Here is an 18,795-nt window from a genome sequence, read left to right as displayed (position 1 = left end):
CCCAGCAGCCCAGTCACTCTCCCGTGGCCCAAGTCCCACAAGTGCCAAGGTCATGCTCAGCTGGCTGTGAGAGCCCTGCCTCACCGAGCCCTGGGGGAGCCAGGGATTGTTTCCCAGCCCTTCCCGTGGCCTCCTGGCTTTTCCCCCTGTGCTACCATCCCCAGCTCTCCCTCGTCCCACTGAGTTTCCTGCTGCCACGCCGTGTCCCTGCCCCGTGGTTCCGTCTGCATCCCCTCGCCTGCGTCACGGCACGATCGCGCTCATTCGTGGGGCCTTCACAAACCCCGCTCTTGATTTCACACCCTGCTGCTCCTCTTCAGGGAAGGACAACTACCCATTTTTCTTCTGATCCCTCCCCGCTCCCCTGTTCCTGTCCCAGTCTTACACCCGTCTGTCAAATTCACAGGCTCCGCTTTCAGCTCCGTTCCTCCCTTCCCTGCCCACCCTTACCCCTGTGCCAGACCCCGTTTCTCCACACCTCTTCTAGCGAGCAATGTGACTGTAGCTGCCTTGGAAACTATTTTAACAGGTGTATCCCTTAGTACCTGGATTAATATACCTGCTTATCTCTTCTCCCAGAGATAATTTTTTTACACCGTAAATTAAACAGGGGAGGAAAGTCAAAAGCCAAAGGAATAGATTTATTTTTCGATGCTCTCAGTGGAAGGCCCTGCAAAGGTACATTTCAGAGCACATATATAATTGCATAGATGATTAGTGAAGCAGCTGGGGCAGTGGAACAGAAGTAAGGCTGCTGTAATTTGTTGAAGCAGTTTATCAGTATGGCTGAAAATCATGCCCCAGCTGTTCTACAAAAGCCTGCCCTGTAAACCGATAAATTTTCTTACCAGTTCCTTGGCTCCTGTGCACTTTGTTTCCCATTGTTCCAGAGTACCAGCAAACACACATTTTGCTGGGAGGGGCAGGGGATGGAAGCACAGGCATGTGAAATTTCTTGTTCTTGCTGTGAACACAAGAGCCTGCAGGGAGATTTCACTGACTTCTCGTGGCATTGGCCCTCCCAGGAACAAACGGGTCAGGGTAAGGTCTCCTGAGTCAACTGAGGCTCCTGAGTCAAGGAACAGAGAAAACTCGTCTTGTGTTAAGAAATTTTTATTTGTCCTTTGGATCTGTAATGTAAGCACATAAAATTACAAGTGGAAGAAACATCATGCCACAAAATTGCATAGAATTTTTACAAAAATGTGAATTATGCCTCCGAAACAATCATAGATCGAGGAACCGAAAAAATATGTACATGTTAACTGGAATATTTCATCCTAGTTTGAAAGCAAATCATCAAGGACTAATCAATCACAGACACTATTAATACAATGTACAAGAGCAACACTGATTTCAAAGAAAGGCAAGCAATGATGTCCCTTTAGTTATCTTTCAGTGAATGTTTAGCTAATACATGAGCATTAATTAACATAATTATGAACATGTTAAATCTAAAATGTCTGGCCTTCATAAGAATTTTTAAAATCCTGTTTATACTGCCAAACCCAAGCTATTTTCAGTAGTGTAAAGATATCTGAAGTGCACGACCTAGTTTAATATAGACAGCTCTATTCTATACAGCAGAAAAGTCCACAATACAGCATTTCCACACATTCAACACGGAACAAGGCAAATACATAAAAGGCACAAGACTTGCACATCATAAAGACCCTTTTTTTTTTTCATTATCTTACTCTAGTTCAAGTAATATCAATATTAAATGATATCTGTTTCACTGAAATAGTTTGAACAATGCAAGATGTACAGGATTACACACTACCCTACACCTGCAGAAAGTGGCACTGTACAGATATAAAAAATGTGAGTACAGGAAATGGTCAAATACAAACGTACTGTAAAATGACTACAGCTGAGAGGTTACTCAATCCATATTTATTTTATTTTTAAATATAAAGAAAAGGTTAACTGGCGTTTGCCCGAGTTTCTTTGAAGGCTGTGGTGAGGTCCTGGCTCCGCTGAAGTCCACGGGAACGTAGCACTGGGATTCAAAGGAGCCAAGATTTTACCACGAAGCCTGTTCTGTACAACTGTTTCTATAATGCAATAACCTTCAGTTTTAGTGTGAACACTGCTATCAGTTTACTCTTTTAATAATTTAGGCAATATGTCATTTGTACTTTATAAAATGCAGCATTACATCTCGACTCTCTACGTTTTCAATGAGTGATTAAGATTGATTTCAAAGTGCAAAACAAGGATTAACAGAGGATTCACCTTTCCTAGCTTTAAGATGAAAGTCAGATTTTTGAATTTCATGTGCACTGATTTCATCATCATAAACCAGAGCAGTTTAATTCAAAATACGATCTCCAAACAATGTGCAATTTTTCTTTCTTTCTGCTCTTGAGTTTAAAAAAGAAACACCAAAATACTGTTTGTTTTCCAAGATTTGAACTTATATATATATACACCATTATTTAACTGAAAACTTAAGCTTGATTTGTATTTTATTGCTTAAATTTAAATAAAATAAGTTAGTTTAAGTACTAAAATCCTGAGGGAATTGGAAGTAAGGTAACTTAACTGTTACACTGTGTTAAAATGCCTCCCCATGTAATCGATTGCTTTCTCCGATTGCTTTTCAATACTAAGTAAGGCCCCGATCTTGCAAACGTGAGTGTGAACGTTCCTCCCCAAACAATTCCTGAGCCCAGGGGTGCCCAGGAAAACATGAGTTTGCAGGATCAAGCGTCTTGAGGCAAATCTGTGTCTTCTGAGCTGGTTTCTCCTTTGCCCTAAGGCTGAGGGGAAGGACTGCATTGGCTTGGGTACAAATAAGAATCTGTCTGACACGTCTTGTAATTCCTGTTCCTGTCAGTATGGGAATCCAGAGAACAGCATTTCCTTACCTTTTCAAATATCCTGACTTTCACAATGTCTCTCTGTTGCCTGGTATAAGTTTCTCAGAATGTGCTGTTACTTCTCTCACACATTATCATACAGTACACTCACCTTGATTGTTCTTATTTTAACAAGTCAGTTAACGGATTAATATACATTTTTAAATAACAGTGATCAGGTTTTTTATATTTTGCTTTTAAATTTCAGACCTCAGTAAAACTGAACCTCAGTCTTAAAAATAATGGAAGATTCTGTTAAGATTTCAAATACTGTAGTCCTAAACATTTCATAATCCTATCAAATTCAGTAAGCTTAAAATATGATACTTAAAATCAATACTTCTGAGTCTGCAAAATATATATCAAATTTATATTCTAAAACTACTTTGATTTACAACACTAACACCACAAAAAGAATTCTATGATCCAATGATTATTCTATAGCAGTATAACCCAGATGTCGGCTTTCAGAAAGATTCGCTCTACTCACGCATCCCTGAAACATTTCATTTGGCCAGGAGACCACATCAACTTCAAATAGAAACATGCTGTGTGTGTGTATATAGACAGATGTGTGTGCACATATAGCTATATATATATATATATACAAACATATATGCACTCACACAGTGTAACAAACACAGAGGTACACAGACACCGACAACCTCCACGCATAGTTCTTCTCTCCGTCTTCCTCTTCTCCCCACAGTTCCAAGGATTTTCAGCAGCAAATACATGTCTCTCCATGTGATAAACACAACAATATCAAGACAGCAAGCCACCAGTGCTTGCAAAGCTAAAAAGGATTAAATGTTTCAGTGCAAATGTAAAATGATGGTACAGCTGTCAAGGTGCAGTTATAAAGAAGGAAACAAATATAATTAAGTACTGTTATAATATTCTTCGGGATCTCTATTAGTTTGGAGCACTTTGCACTGGCACTTCAAAAGGAAATCTGCACACATTTGTCTCTGTACAATACACTGGTCTTCATTAAACATTCTTAACAGTGAACATGGCCAGAAAATTACCCATTGTAAAGTGGGCCAAAAAAAACAAAAGAAAAATAAAGAGGAGAGGGTGGTTAACATATTAATTTTCCCATTGCAACTGCACTACGCTTCAGAATAACAATCAGATGAAGAATGAGAATGAAGACCTTTGCACGATACTTTTCATAAAGTGTTCCTTTGGGGAAATGTGCACTCGAATGCAGATTCCTCCTGCCTCCCGAAGCGCTGCGGCGGCAGCTCCCCCCGGGAGAGCGGAGCCGGGCAGCTGGGAGTGGTGTGCCCTGGCACACCCATATTGTTTCTGGGGCAGTTAAAAAGTAGTATCAAACACTTTCTCTGGATTATCTTCTTCCAATTCCTCTTCGCTTTGCGGAGGTTTATGATTGGATTTTCCACTGTCGGATGCCAGGGAAGAGGGGGCAGAACTGTGGTCTCCATCTTCACTGATTTTCCCTTTCATGGCTTCCTGTACGAACTCCAGAATTTCCAAAGGCAGTCTTTTGAATTTGTCTTGATATTCCTGATCAAGTTCCACCTGCAACTACAACAAAAGAGACAAGCTGCCTTCAGGTGTGTCTGATGTGACCAGTGCTACGGTATGGGGAAAGTACCACACCAGGAGGGAGTGGGATATAATTAATAACACATCATTGCACTACTCAAGATTATATTCCTTTTTGGTTTTTTATATTAGCACCAAGCATCCAGAGCTCCCATTAATTTCCATGCAGTCATTGCAAAGCTAAGGAAACGTGCGGTCGTTTGTGCGTAAGGCTGGTTTTGGGTACCACCCTTGGGTACCCAAATCCTTCAAACTTATGTGGATTTAACTGTACTGGTGTCCATACTCCCACTGGCTTTCACAAGACCCAGTTCAAGTGCAGTATGGATCACGGATAAGCCTTGGAAAGAGCAAGGCCTTTATTAAGCTCCAGGTAGTTAATCACACATTAATCACACCACAAACGTTGCTCTCAGAACAATATAACAACTTTTGCCAGATTTCTTGGGTAGGAGAAACCATTAGGAAAAAGTCAGTTGTCACAGGGAGTCCAAGAGGGAGGGAAAACAAGTTTAAATTACATTTCTTAGGGCTGGATCATGGAAAGTTACATTATCTGATTAATGCAGTATGTGTCTTGGACATTACTGGGGAAAAAGTGTCGGATCATCAACAGGATGCAACAGGCATGCAGAAAGAAATCTGGCTATCGGTCTTCAGGAAGCAGTGGGTCCTTTCCCAGTATTTATTTGTACAGCCTTTGTTTTTAGTGCCCATATTAGGATCTGCACGATCCATGATTTAAAAAACATTAATGTGTACGAAGGTTTCCACTGAAGACAAAGCCAATTTTTTCATCATGACCAATATGAGCACAGCAGGAAGCAAAAGGGGTGAGTTCCAAAGCCAAATCCGCTCCATCCATCCATCCATCCATCTACCCACCTTCTTAAAAAGAGGGAGTCAGGTTCTGCTAACTGTAGCTGCAGCAGTTTTGCAATAATTCCTTAGGTAATTGTATTCTCAGCTATGTATTTTTCCAGGATTTCCAGGATAAAGGTGCTATGAACTCTGATCCTTCAGCTCTGTGCTTGAGTCCCTCCTACGTAGTTCCAGGTCTCCTTCACCCCACTGCAATGGCTCTCACCAGGCAATACAAATTTTCACTTGAGCATCAGGACCTATACTAGTCTTTACCATCCTTGACCTGTCCACAGCATGTGACTTTACCACTACCCCTCCCTCTGAGCCCTTCCAATCCCATTCCCCATGCTTCTGTCCTGGTTTTCATCCTGCATCTCTGACTTTATTTTTGTGAGGCCTCTTCTCCTTTCTCCTGATGTGCAAATCAATGTCCTCAGCTCACCCGGTCTAGTTCTACATTCCTTAATTAGACAAATTCTGCAGCTTTTCTTCCTCAGGATCTAAGATCTGCCTTTTCCTTTTGGTTTCCCTGCTAATGCTCTTTTCCTGCCTTGTTTCTGGCAATTTTCCTGATGTTCTGGCCTCGGTTCTGCACCTCAGATAAAACCCAAGTCTGAGGCACAAACGGCTCCATTAAAATACATCCTGCCTCTAAAATACATAATTCTGTCAACTGTTAGCCACTACCACAACATCCTTCTTCTTTTGTTTTCTGGCTTTATGTCTAGATACAAATTTTTGAAGGGATCCTCTCTTTGTCTGCACTGTGCTATCAGTTCCACAAGTACAGGCGTTACCAGAGGGAACAGTGCCCTAGCGTGGCTGGCAGGGAAAACTCCCTAATGATCATCATCCCTCCCTGCCCAGCTCATCCCCTGCAGCCCGGGGAGCTCCTCAGCCCCTGAGAGACCACATCCACGCTGGTCAGAGTGATGGCAGCACGGCACTCGCGTGGGTCACACTGCAAATCCAAGGATTAAACCCTAGGGAAAAAGCTCTACCTCTGCGGTGCGACTGTGCTTTGGGTCACAGTTCATGGTTAAATACCGGCCTTGTTTAACAAACAGCAGGGAGGAGGGAGGGGAACGAGAGTCCTTCTGTGTATTTGTGACAATTACCCAAAGATGCTATCGCAGTTAGAGGGAGATTTATGCCAGTCGTGGAACAAAGCATTCCCTGGATGACTCTGCAACAGCAGTGCTGGCAGAGGCTCCAGCTCGCTGTACCACACACCCCAAGTGCTGCTGCCTTCCCATGCTCAGGAACCTCTGAAGCCTCTGAGCTGCCCTGGCTGAGCACCCCACAAAGCCAGAGCTCCTGCAGGAAGAGGCAGCTCTGGGTACAGGAGTTTTTATAGATCTAGGAATCGTGGAAAAGGCTCCAGAGCGCTGGAATACAGAGCTTTTTAAAACAGCATGAATTTCCTTACAGAGAACTGTCCAAGCCAGAGATGGGCTGCTGCATTTCCTCATCTCACTGTCACACGAGGAATTTGTGAGTTTTGGGCACCTCAGGAATAGAAGGAGGTGTGTAAAACTGTAAGTCAGGGAAAGTCTCCTGGCTCTCAACTTCCTTCAGAACCTTGATTTGCTTAATTAGGTTTAAGAGCAATAGAAATATTTGAAATCCCTCAGAAACTGAACGTTATCTGAACCCAGTGCAACCATAAGCATGTTGTTAGGTAACAATTGTGTCTAATATTCACCTCCTAAAGGGCCTCCAGTGGATAATCCCCCCTAAGTCGAGCATTTAATAGGAATGACACAAATCTGGAACTACCTTTCTCTCTTCAGTGTCTCTAGAGACAGTCTATATAGATATCTAATCACGAGAAGGGTGAATTTAGTTGAGAAGGAGCAGACCGTAGACAAGGAGGGTTGATTAAAACTGCAACAGTGGGTAAAAATTAGTTTTCTTTTTGATTTCAAAGGCACTGTCACTTCCCCTTGCTCAGTTTCTGACAAGCCCCTCAGATCCCATTCATTCCCTGACCCCCAAGCTGTCACACAGGACTCCACCTGCAACAAGGGGTGAGCCTGGGCACAACAAGCCATCCCACTGCCAGACCTGAGCCCTCACTTCCTCAGGGAGCCTGGAGCTCCCAAACCCGGGGCACTCCCACAGTGCCTTGACTATGTTCCTCCTCAAACCATCAGCTCCTGGCACAACACTGGCAAACGGCTGAGGGTCAAGGTTAAAGAAACAAATTGCCTGCTTAAAACCAGCTGGCCCAAAAGAATCCAGCTGTCTTTCTTTTAAAAACCTCAATGCCCTTCTATATATTCTGTGGCTTTACAGGGACATTACAGTTCATGGAAATGAGTGGAAAGCTGCCCTCCCAGCAGCAGCAGCAGCAGTCACACACATCTGTTATTTGGCTCGCTGACAGCGAGACAGAGTGCCACGTTAGTGTGTGTGTAAGTCAAAACCTCTCTGCACAACCAGCACCACCAGGCTCCAGCCTGGCGTGGCCTTACTGCTCAGTTTGCTGTCCCCTTGGGTTGCTTCCCCTCACTAGTCCACCTACCCCAATTTCTCTGTTCTCTAGATACTAAACAAGGTGACCTACACTTGCTTTTAGGATTTTGGAGTCAGACAAGGGGGGGAGTTGAGACTGATGATTAGACGGGCAGATCGTTATCTGGACCACTGTCCTCATTAACACACAACAGCCTCCTTCCTTCAGTTATCTCACTGTCTGCCCTCTTATAGATCCTCTGCCCTCCCTTTAACCCCCAGCAAAAACAACTCATTAATGTCACCTCCACTCTGTTTCAGGATCCCACGAGCAGTTGGCCACAGTATTTCTTGTTCAGGTAAATCTCACTCCTGTGGACTTTACTTACAGGCAACGAGTTAATACTTTAAAATTCGGAGCCGTCATTAAGTGGGGTCCTTGGGGACAGGAGATGAACGTGTCAGTCACTGCTGACAGCTGTGGCCAGAAGCTCTAACTCCTGAGTGTGTGCTTCTATCTACCTACCCGTTATCTTTTTACCCAACAGTGCTAGTTAAAGATCATCAGCTGATGCTCACATCAGCTTTGCAAAACCCGGGTAAATATCAGTTTTATTATCTGCAAAGTGCAGAAGAAATTAAAGTAGGTAGAGATCAAACCTACCAGTTCAAGGTGCCAGTTTGGAAGGGCTCTCCCCACTCCGTTTACATGATCACTTATCAAACTAGACAGACCAGCACAGGCTTGGAACAGGCCGGAGACCACTGGGTCTCCATGGATCTCCCACTGGATATGGTGAGGATTTGATTGTGCCTGCCCTGCCTCCATTAGCTGCACCCCACAAGGGGCTCCTCAGGGAAACCATGCCCGAGGGATCCCTTAGAGCCCAGGCAGAAGTTTGGCAGTGCCCCCTCGTGCCCCGGGCAAATGCCATCACCTGCACCTTGAGTAGAACCAGCACAGCCCCCAGCTCCTGGGAGCTCCAGGGACAGACCAGGAGCAGGGTTTTACACTCCAGAGCTCCTGGCAGCCAGCCAGCTGCCCAGCTGATCTGCTCACACTCCCTCCCAATTCAAAGGGCTCTTCTGCATCCTCCACCACAACTGCTCTCCAAAAAGGGTCATCACTCAGGAAAAGGCCTTGCAACCCTTCCTTGGAATGTGGGAGGGGAAAGTCACCATGGTTGTTCAGCTTAAAGCAAGGAAAAAGCACTCAGAAAAGGAGACGGATGGGATTATTAAAACTATTTACATTTAAATTACAACAATAACCTGGCTGTTATTGTTAAAACTAACAACTGAACAGCAGAACACAGCACTAAAACCAGCAACTATGATCAATAAAGAATTACAGAGGCAGAGGTTGTGGTTTTAGATGATCCTGATCAAGCCCCTGTAGACTTTCACATACTTGCACCATGATCTAATGAACTTCTGTTTCCACCAAGAACAAAAATAAAACGATCACGTGGAAAACTCAGTGTGCTGCCAACACGAGTCACCAGGAGGGCTCGAAGACAAGAGGTGGATACACAGCTGGTGGATACACAGCCCTGCTTCCACCTCACCTCCTCCTCCCACTCCGGCAGCCCAAGGGAAAGGGAAACTCTGGGGCAAAACATGTCCAACCCACCTCCCTTCCTGCGACACCTTTGAAGTCATTAATGGGAACGTCGCTGCTCCTTCCCGTTGGACCTTGAAAGGGGCGTTTGGGAAGTTAGTAATGCAAGCACTTTTCCAAACAATTTTCCCCTCTCTTCCTTCCCCGAGCAGCTGGAGATGCCACACGCTTGGTGTGCACCGTTCTCCTGATGTAAGATCCCATTGCCAGAGGCAGTTTTCTGACGCAAACCCACCGCACTTCCACACGGGCTGGGATTCGTTCCAGCTCACGTGTTTTTTAAAAATATTTTTTCAACTCAAAAATAACGTAAGGGTCAACACTTAAGAAGCATCTAAATAATTAATCTTCAACCAAAAATGTTTTGGGGAAGTTATGTGTGAAATACAATTGGTTACATATTTTGGGGGAAAAAACCCCACTAAAACGCCATTTTGTTGAATCAAAAACATTAAGTGTGGCCATATTTGTTTTGATGAAGCTCTTCCTCTCCCAAAATTTGATATGACTCCAAAGAAGTCACTTTTTTAAGCCTCAGATTTTCCATTCCACTGGGAATTTTTTTGTAAAGCCAGTTTTTTGAGGTTTGTGTTTCTGTTATCTCTCCTTTTAAATCTACCTTATTTTGTTTCCCCAATCACTTTCTTTCCCCGAATGATGCAGTGAATTACGAAAGGAAAATTATCCAAATGTCCTGGCTCACCAACCCAGGTAAAAATGCCCTCTGAGGACTGAACAGTTTGGTATCTCCAACAGTCTCTGACAATTTCCAACAGCAAACTCTTTATTCTTAAGTTTTTAAAAAGGCTTTTCACAGTTTTCGAGTTGAGATTCCAAATGTGAGACATTTCAAAGTTGTGTCATTTCCCCTTGAGGCAGAGGGCAGCAAAATATTTTTTAAAAATTGCCTTTTTCTTGGTATTTGGTTCTTGCATTTATTCACCAGTTGAAATGTGATACTAATTTGTATCCATAACTGCCATGGCACTGCCCACATGCAGGATAACATTTAATTCCACATAAACAGTACCTGTTCTTTTTGTCTTACTGATGAGAAACTCATCCACATTAATTTCTTCTGTGCAATTTCAGCACAATGTATTTTGGCAAGAGGCAGTAACTGGTCACTACACAATTCCTAACAAAAGGGGGGCTGCAACCTCTACAGGGAATTTCTGTTTGGGAAAACTCCCGTTTTCCTTATCCCATGTCATTGGAAATGTTTATTTTGTTAACACCAGTAACACATCTTTTCACTGGCCAGTGAAAGCACATTGCAACAGAAATACTGGTCAGAGATTGGGGCCCCTTTCTCACTCCTCCCCTCTTTCTCTAAATGTGCTAAAGCTACAAATACTTATTTTATTTCCTGCAAATGTTTGACCCATGAGCCTAAAGATAATTTTAAATAGAGGATTTGGGGCTTTTAAGCCTGCATCAGACAACAAATATGCGTAATGTCAGCGACCTCAATTTAGCTTCCAAAATAGCACATAGAGGACTCCCAGATTAAGGGTACAGAGAGCAGGAAAGCTGCTGTTCCTCTGCTTTTCATTTTCAGAGCTTACTTAATTAGAAAGCCATTCTGGAGGGATGTAGCATTAAAAGACACATGAGCAGCAAGAACTTGTTAAAAGCAGATGGAGGCTCAATAACAGGGAGAGTGAAATTGAGGAACAGAGCTCAGGGATCAAGTGATTTATAGGCAGCAATTTTTGTTTAATTGGAAGCAGTAGGAGTTTCTTATTAAGGACCATGTTATTCCCTCCACTGGGCAGATTTCTGCTGGGAAGGCAAAGGAGTAACCGCTGCTCAGCTGCCCTCATGCCCCATGGGCACAGTCCTTCTGCAGCACTTGGCTGGGGATGGGGACTTCAGGTGGCAATGTGGGACTCCTCTGCAGGACCTTTCCAAAACTGATATGCCCATCTCTGCTGTCTGGGAGAATGGCCCAAAGAAAGCAGCTGGGAACAGCAGTTTCTTGGGCAGCCGTTTGTCCAGGCCTGGGAAAGGAGTTAACTCTACATGTGCAGAGAGCACCAAACGCTCCCCTTTTCTTTTTCTCCCAGAGACATCAAGCAAGTGCACAAAGGGATGTGCCACCACTTTAACATTTGGGCTTAACAAAGCTGCTCAAGGACAACAAACTGAGCCTGAAATGAAACTGTCCAGGTAGTTGAGGTTGTATCTCAGAAGACACTGGAGTGTGGAATCATTAAGGGAAGCCTGAGGGCACTGGGTGTAGGAGCTGGCCCAAGGAACTGCCCTGCACTGGGTAACAACAGCCAGGGTGGGAAATGTCTCTATGCTGCCAGGAAAGCTCCCATTAGTGATCCCTGTCCTCAGACAAGGACGTCTCCACTCAGTGTGAGCCCACCACTGCATTTTCAAACAATGGTTACTTTTCAGTCTGTGAGAGACACAAGGACACCAATTCCAGGACTTGCTCTCTGCCAGCCCCCCCTCTCACCCCTTTTCTCCCCTAGTCCTCCACACAAGGTCAAACACACCAAGCAGCTCTTCCCACCCCACAAAGATCCGGCAGGGGCACTTGTCCAGGAGCAGCTGTATTTTGACTGACCCACTGCTGCCACCCCTGCCTGCCTTCCTGTGGCAACAGGTTGCACAGCCCAGATATTCTCCCTCAGAAATTGTCCCAAGACAGGCTTGAAAAAAATCAGTAACACTCGAGGCATGTCACAAGCCAAGGAGTCCAGAAACCAGAGAGTGTGTTATCTTGCCTTATACATACACTCCCTCCTCAGCTTCCCCCTTATCTGCCATGTTTCAGCTCGCTGTCTCTTCCTATTAAAGCAGAGGTGATTTGCACCACCTCCCCGAGGTACAACAAGTCCCCATATAAATGAGTCCCTTTCATACCTGCTGTCTCAAGGCACTAGACTGCAACCTTAGGGCCTTCATCAATCTTTGTCTCCACCTTTATTAACTGCAACCTCAATTAAACCAATGGGACTGCAAGGAAACCTGGGACCTGGGCTCTTGGATTTTAACGCTCTCACAAAGAAACCTGTATTTACTTTCTGTGCAGTAAACCAGCATTTATTCCAAGTCCAAGAGCTAATTAAAAAGTAAATGTTTGAGTGATGAGGTGCCCATCAGCGCTACCCATGTTATAGCTTATAGTGAATTCTATGGGAGGATTTTCTCCACAGGAACTCTTGTTTCCCGTTCCTCCAAAAGTACAGCTGTTTATTCTCATGCAAAGCCCTGCTCTGTGTCTGGCAACCTGTATACTTGGAATTACTCTTCTTTCTGATCACTATGTCATGTAATAGTTTCCTTTTGTGGATAAAATGCTTTCTTAAGCTGTCAAGTGGTTCTTTGATGACTCCATAAATATGTGACCTATGCATCTCATGATGCATATGAATAAAGATAATTTGAGCTGGTATGAATGGGGAAAAAAATCCCCTTTCTTTGAGCATATATAACATTTTAAGGCTAGCTTCTGCTCCTTTTCATCATCACTAGAGTAAGTTAGCTTCACTGTAAGCAAAGGAGAATTCTCATTTTCATCAGTTTCAATGCAATAAATCCAGAGAAACTTCACTGAAGCCTCATCTATCAGCAGATACTGCCCCTGTTTTATTGGAATGGATCCAAGGTAAATAACTGGAGTGACAGAGCTCAAACAGAGCTTCTTAACTGGTCCTTTTTTAAAGTGCTGTCCATATTTTGGACACTGTCTGCAAAACAAACAAGAGCAAAAAAATCAGTGCATCCATTATCTTTTAACAAGCGATTTTTTCCACTTCCAAGATGCCTCCAAGGCAGCCTGTGAACAGGCAGCTGACTGTCCAACAGCACAGGCTTTGGAAGAGCAGCAGTATTGTAACTCTCATCTCAAGAGGTCATAACAGTCCCTTGGAAACTCCTTTTAAATGACATCTTGAGGTTAGAACAGCAACAGTATATTCCAGAAATATTTCAAATCCCGGGAGGAGCGGAGGACAGGGGACTCGGAGCTGTGCAGCACCATGGCAGCCGAGCAGGATGTCCCCCCCAGGGGGGGCCTGGAATTCACAGGACCACTTTACATATAATGTGTTTTGCCTAAGAGTAGTGCTGTCCTGCAAAGTGAGAGATTCTGGCTATTTTTGGAAGAGGAGGGACAAGGAAAGAAAGTTTCAGGCGCTTAAGGCCTCCTGTGTGAGGGCTCAGGAGCTGATCCGAAAAAAAGGTGGTGGATCCTTGACTAAACTGAACTCTGAATTCAGTTTAACAAAGTGCTCTCCAGTCTCTCCATCCACCTTGCTGAGAGAGAATTACAGTGTTGCCTGTGCCTGACTCTTGGCAGGACATCTCTAACAGGGCCCGTCAGTATCACAGAAAAGTCCCTCTGAGCACAGAGATTTCTTCTCAAATACGACAACGGGGAAGGAAATAAATAATCTATTTCTCTGTCTCTCTCCAGTGGCATCACTGTGCTACTCAAAGCAAAAGGAAAAGTCACCCTTTGGTTAAGTCTGGCTCCTCCTTTCCCTGCCATACCCTGCTCTGCCCTTCCTACTCAGCCCCGACTCTCAAGTTTTGAGTAATAAGAGCTCCTCTGGCACACTGAGGTCTGTGTATCTTGAGGAGGCATCTTTCCTAAAGTACAGGCTCACTGTAATTTCCATGTCATTGATAATTGCCAGGGAACTGCATGGAGGTTTAGAAGCGAGCCATCATTAGCTCAAAAATAATCCCACTGGTAAAACCCTCTGCTGCACTTTGAAGTTTACCTTGCCACTGACTGTGGCTCTCCATGTCAGAAAGCCTCTGCAGGATGGAGCCTCACTGAAAAGTCTGCTTGGAAAATTACTGAGCAGTCAGTCCTTCTGTTAATATCCTGTTAAAAATGGATGTTTTTACACTAGGAAGCAAGCACACTCTGAATAAAGATCAAAGCCTTAGAAGTTTCTTTGAAAATCTTTTCAAGTAGTTGTGGTTCTGTAATCCCCTGTAACAACGAAGGCTATTCCAAAATATTTCCTAACTCATTAACAACATGAATCTGGCTTCCTCTTTACTATTAGCAGAGATGTGCATTGGCTCTCCTCAAATGATGAGCCAATTTAGTGACAGATCCATTCTTTTTTTACATAAGCTAATGAAAAAAAAAATCCATCCAGAGCCTGGTAGAAATTTAACAGCAGAGACAGAGCTACTATCCCTCATTTTCCATTTTCCAGAAACGACAGCTCGGTATTTTGGCCTTTGTACTTCCAAGGGTCAGGAAAGTTTTGAGGCTGAGTTTTAACAATGACAAAAAGTTGGGACCTGATTCAAATTTATGTACTGATGTATATGTTCATTGTTATCTAATGACCATCAAATGGAGATGCATCATTGCTATTCGGGGTTCTGAGTCTGGGATGTTTATGGCTGCTCTGTGTTTATATACTATGATTATCCTCACATCTCTCTACTTCCACCATGAGCTCATCCATATTTCCACCACTTCTCATCATTTCATGCTGCATTACACAACACACTTGTTTGGTTTTTTGTTGTTTTTTTTTTTTTTTTACATGTGAAGCAAAACCAGAGTCAAATTAAACTGCAACTCTTAAAAACTTTAGAGCTTAATGGAAGAGCAAACTGCCCAGAGGTTCAACCTAATTAAAAACAGCCTGAAGGTTTTTACTTCACGATACTACAATGAAACTTAAATGGAAAAAACCCTCCTCTTCTTGCCTGCACTGCTATTACTGGATTAAGTAGTACTGTGCAATGGAAGGTTAACAGAGCCATCCTCATGATTAAGTTCAAGGGATTAATATTTCAGTTCAGTTGTTTTTTATTTAAACATTTTTTCCAAAGGTCATATTAACGCTGACTACTGCAAACTTCAGCAACTCTCTGGTTACCCATCAAGTTTAAATGACCCATGCACAAAACTGTTTCAGTGATGCTCAGCAAGTATCCCTCAATGCAAAAATTGACATATAAGGTAATTTCATACGGGCAGAAAAACAAGACAAAGCCCGTCCCACTGCTGCACAGAGCAGCTCGAACTCATGCCTGGCAAAGCACATCCCCAGAGTTCACTTCAGTCTTCAGGACAGTGATTGGCTTTGATGGGTTTTGGGCCTACAGTCCTGGCAACCACATCAGCACAGATGCAAACTGCCCAGATCAAATGAAGGAACCACTGGCACAAAATGGAATGAAGTCCATGCTCCCTCCCCAGCAGAGATCTGGGGGTACCCTGCCTCACAAAAGAGAGGTGCAAAAGCTGTGTCTGACATTCGGGATTTTCACTGTCTTGCAATTTAAGCAAATTGCAAAGCATGAAAGAGCCTGAAAAAGGGACCAGGCTGCTGCTTAAAATCCAAGCTCCAACAGACCGGTGGAGATAACAAATTCCCACAGGACATGTGTGTGTCACAGCACTGACTCTGTGCTATGGCACTCTGGTCACCCTGCCAGGCAGCTGCACACCCTGAAGTCCTTGTGAACAGATCTCTCAATGATATTGCCAAAGGCACCACTGAGCTGTGTGCTCAGACCTTACTGTTGCCAGGAAAAGGGACAGGCAAATTCCCTAGAAGCCAGCAGAGACAGGAAAACAGGGGGTACTACAACTTAAAACTACTTACAGGATCCTTTGGTGCCCCCTGCCCTCTGCGACCCCAGTGGCCACAGCACGAGGAGGTCACGCTGGGGCCTCACCCAGACCTCAAGCCCTACTACAGGAACAGGGAGCTGCTCTCCTGACATCAGTGTGAGCTGGATTTGGTCTCTGGCTTCTCTCCTTCTGAGTTAACACAGTTCATCAAAGTTTAGTTCACTGGAGGGTCAAGCCCGAGCTGAGATGAATCTCATGGAACTCCACTAAGCCCTTTGCTTTTCTTTCCACAGAGAGGCATGCCATCAAAATGCCTAACATGATCCCCTCAGAGCCCCACTTTGTTTTTAATCTGATTTCATTTATCTGTATCACTATTGGTAGCTTCTATCTTGGAAAAGTTTTGTGCCGTGTGAAACCTTATTTAAGGAAAAAAAAATTGGCAGTAGAACAAACCCTCTTTTCATTATAAGAACTTATCTTTTTAATGCTCTATCAGTGTTTTATTATTATTTCGGTACTTGACATCTTCCAAAAGCATTAAAAAGTTCTTGAGAGGCCTTACAGCTTTACAGTGTATTCTCTGATGCCAATTCTGATCACAATCTTGTTGAAGATAAGCTTAATGAACGCTAGAAAAATAAAGGCCTTTCATAAGTGATCAAGTGATTTGAAGAAGCAAAAGAATACTTTAAAAACATGGGTTGCTTGCTTTAAAGTTCTGTTTAAAATATGTGTAGAGAACACATCTTTGTTGAGGACAACAGAAATCTATCTGGAACTTTGGAGTTATTCCAAAGGGTAGTTGACAGTACCAGAAGTGAATGAGAGTATTAAATTGCAAAACCCCCTTTTAGAACAAGGGCTATAAGATGTCATCTTTTCCCAATCTCATGGAAATGCATTTTAGAACTATAGAAATACCGACAGGCATTAAATTTAGTGATGGCAGGTAAATAATGAAGTCATCTGATACTCCAAATAACAGTAAAAAGATTATCCTGAGTTAGTTACAGAAGTTATTCCTAAAAAATTCTTATCACTTGTGTTATTTAAACTTTCTTGCATATCAATTAGTTTGAAATAATAAGACTTTAGGCTATCCATTAATTGCAGCACTGTTGGCACGAGCTGTATTTAAAATTATGCAACGAAAATTAAGCTGAAGCACCAAGCTGCCTTGGCTAACAAAAAAAGGTTTCCTCAGCCCCTCGGATAAGGCAGGAGAGCTAATGGGGGCACTGAATTCCCAGGGGAGCTCTTTCTCAGTTTGCTGTTCTCTCCTGTCACGTGTTAACACCGACTGCTGAGGCCACAACCCGTTACCCACGTGTTTAACCTGCAGGGGTGCATTTCCAGTGCATCCATTTCCTGAGCCAACACTATGGCTGTTTCCAGGCACAAGAGAAAAACACTCCAGTGATTAATGCAAAGGAAAGACAGCAACATACATAACCTAAGGCAGGGCTGCTTAAGGAGATTCTGCAATGGGATCATTACAAATGCAACAGATGGGGAATTTAAATCGTTAAGTTACTCCTTCAGAAGTCAGGGGGAGGCTGGATGCAGAGGAATACCTGGTCCATACATCAGGAGAAGACAGCAATTTTAGCTTCTCTCTCTCCTGCTGCTATGGCTCCAGGCTCTCCAAGAAGCCTTCAAACCACTCTTTTAAGTCTTGCTGTCTTTGCAGAGCAGATCTGAGGACAACTGGATTTCTCTTGTCTGGTCACACACTGCTTCCCTGATAACACTGGAACTACAGCTTGGCATTTGTACCACTCCAGCTGGCTCCTGCTGGCACCTGTCAGAGGCACAGCGTGGGCCTGTCCTCAGGGCCTGACCAAGGGAAGGGATTACTTTAAAAAGTGCAGCCATTCACTGATTGGTGTTTTTTCCCCAAATCCTCTCTGCCTGCAGCACAGATAAGGAGCCAAAGGCAGCATTCAGCTGGCTCAAACACATCTTGGGAATGGTGTCTTCCTTCCACAGAAATTAGAATCCTCAAGCACGGGTTTATATCTCTGAACTAAATCTGTGTATGAGTTGCAATCATTAAATGGCAGCTGATATTACAAGAAATTAACTCCAGTCCTTAAAAAAAACCCCAACACTTCAGAAGTAAAAAAGCTAAGTAATAATTTAAAAATTTGAATTAATTTTCAACCAATTAGTATTTTCAAGTGGGAGCAGCAGTAGTGCCTGTCTGAATACAAATGGGAATGAAGGGTACTCCAGGCCAAGAGGAGACGTTAACACTGACATGGAACTGGGGAGAAGTTACTGCAGGATTTATTCCATTATGCCATGGAGAGCAGGAGCCCCTGCTCGGAATTACGATTCCCTGAGAAAAAGACTGACAGTGAGCCATCATTCCCAGGAGCTCCTGCCATTTCCCTGTTGTTTGGCATTACAGGCTCGTCTGTCTCTCACACCTCCAGCAGCATCCAAGCTACGTGGTATAAAGTGTGTCAGTAAAAGAGCAGGGAAACATTTAATTGCTGCCAAGGCCATCAGTCCCATCAGGAGCACTGATTCCTGAAACCTGAACTCTGCCCTGAAAACTGAACCTGCAAAATTCTCAGCAGAAAGGAGCATTTTAAGAGCAGAAATATTAACTACACTGAGATCTCACCGACCTATATAACACCCTGATCCAAACAAGGCACTTCTAAATATACTAATAGAAATAATCTAAAGAAGGACCACAGATAAGTGACTGTGACCTGTTTCTAGAAATACTAACCTTCGGTATCAGCAGGCTGTGAAATAATTTGCCCCCATGAGCTCCACACCGTATGTTTTATTCAGGCATTGACACCTACTCTGTGAAAATAAAG

The 18,795-nt window shown here is 43.6% G+C and overlaps 1 protein-coding gene across 2 annotated transcripts in view; it reads right to left on the bottom strand.

Annotated features, from left to right (window-relative positions):
* Positions 1–1,097: 1,097 nt before the first annotated feature.
* Positions 1,098–18,795, bottom strand: part of PLCB1 (phospholipase C beta 1) — a 344,064-nt gene continuing 326,366 nt past the window's right edge. The window contains exon 32 of one of the 2 annotated variants that reach the window (XM_051792771.1): positions 1,098–4,418. In XM_051792771.1, coding sequence (XP_051648731.1) covers positions 4,188–4,418 — 231 coding nt within the window. In that variant the 3' untranslated portion in view covers positions 1,098–4,187. The remainder of the gene's footprint in view (positions 4,419–18,795) is intronic. The other variant, XM_051792772.1, reaches the window with a different exon arrangement.

The sequence above is a fragment of the Manacus candei genome, unplaced genomic scaffold, assembly GCF_025592945.1.
Source record: "Manacus candei isolate 608988 ecotype Guabito, Panama unplaced genomic scaffold, ASM2559294v1 h1tg000035l, whole genome shotgun sequence".
Taxonomy (NCBI): Eukaryota; Metazoa; Chordata; class Aves; order Passeriformes; family Pipridae; genus Manacus; species Manacus candei.
This window is presented reverse-complemented; position numbering and strand designations above follow the sequence as displayed.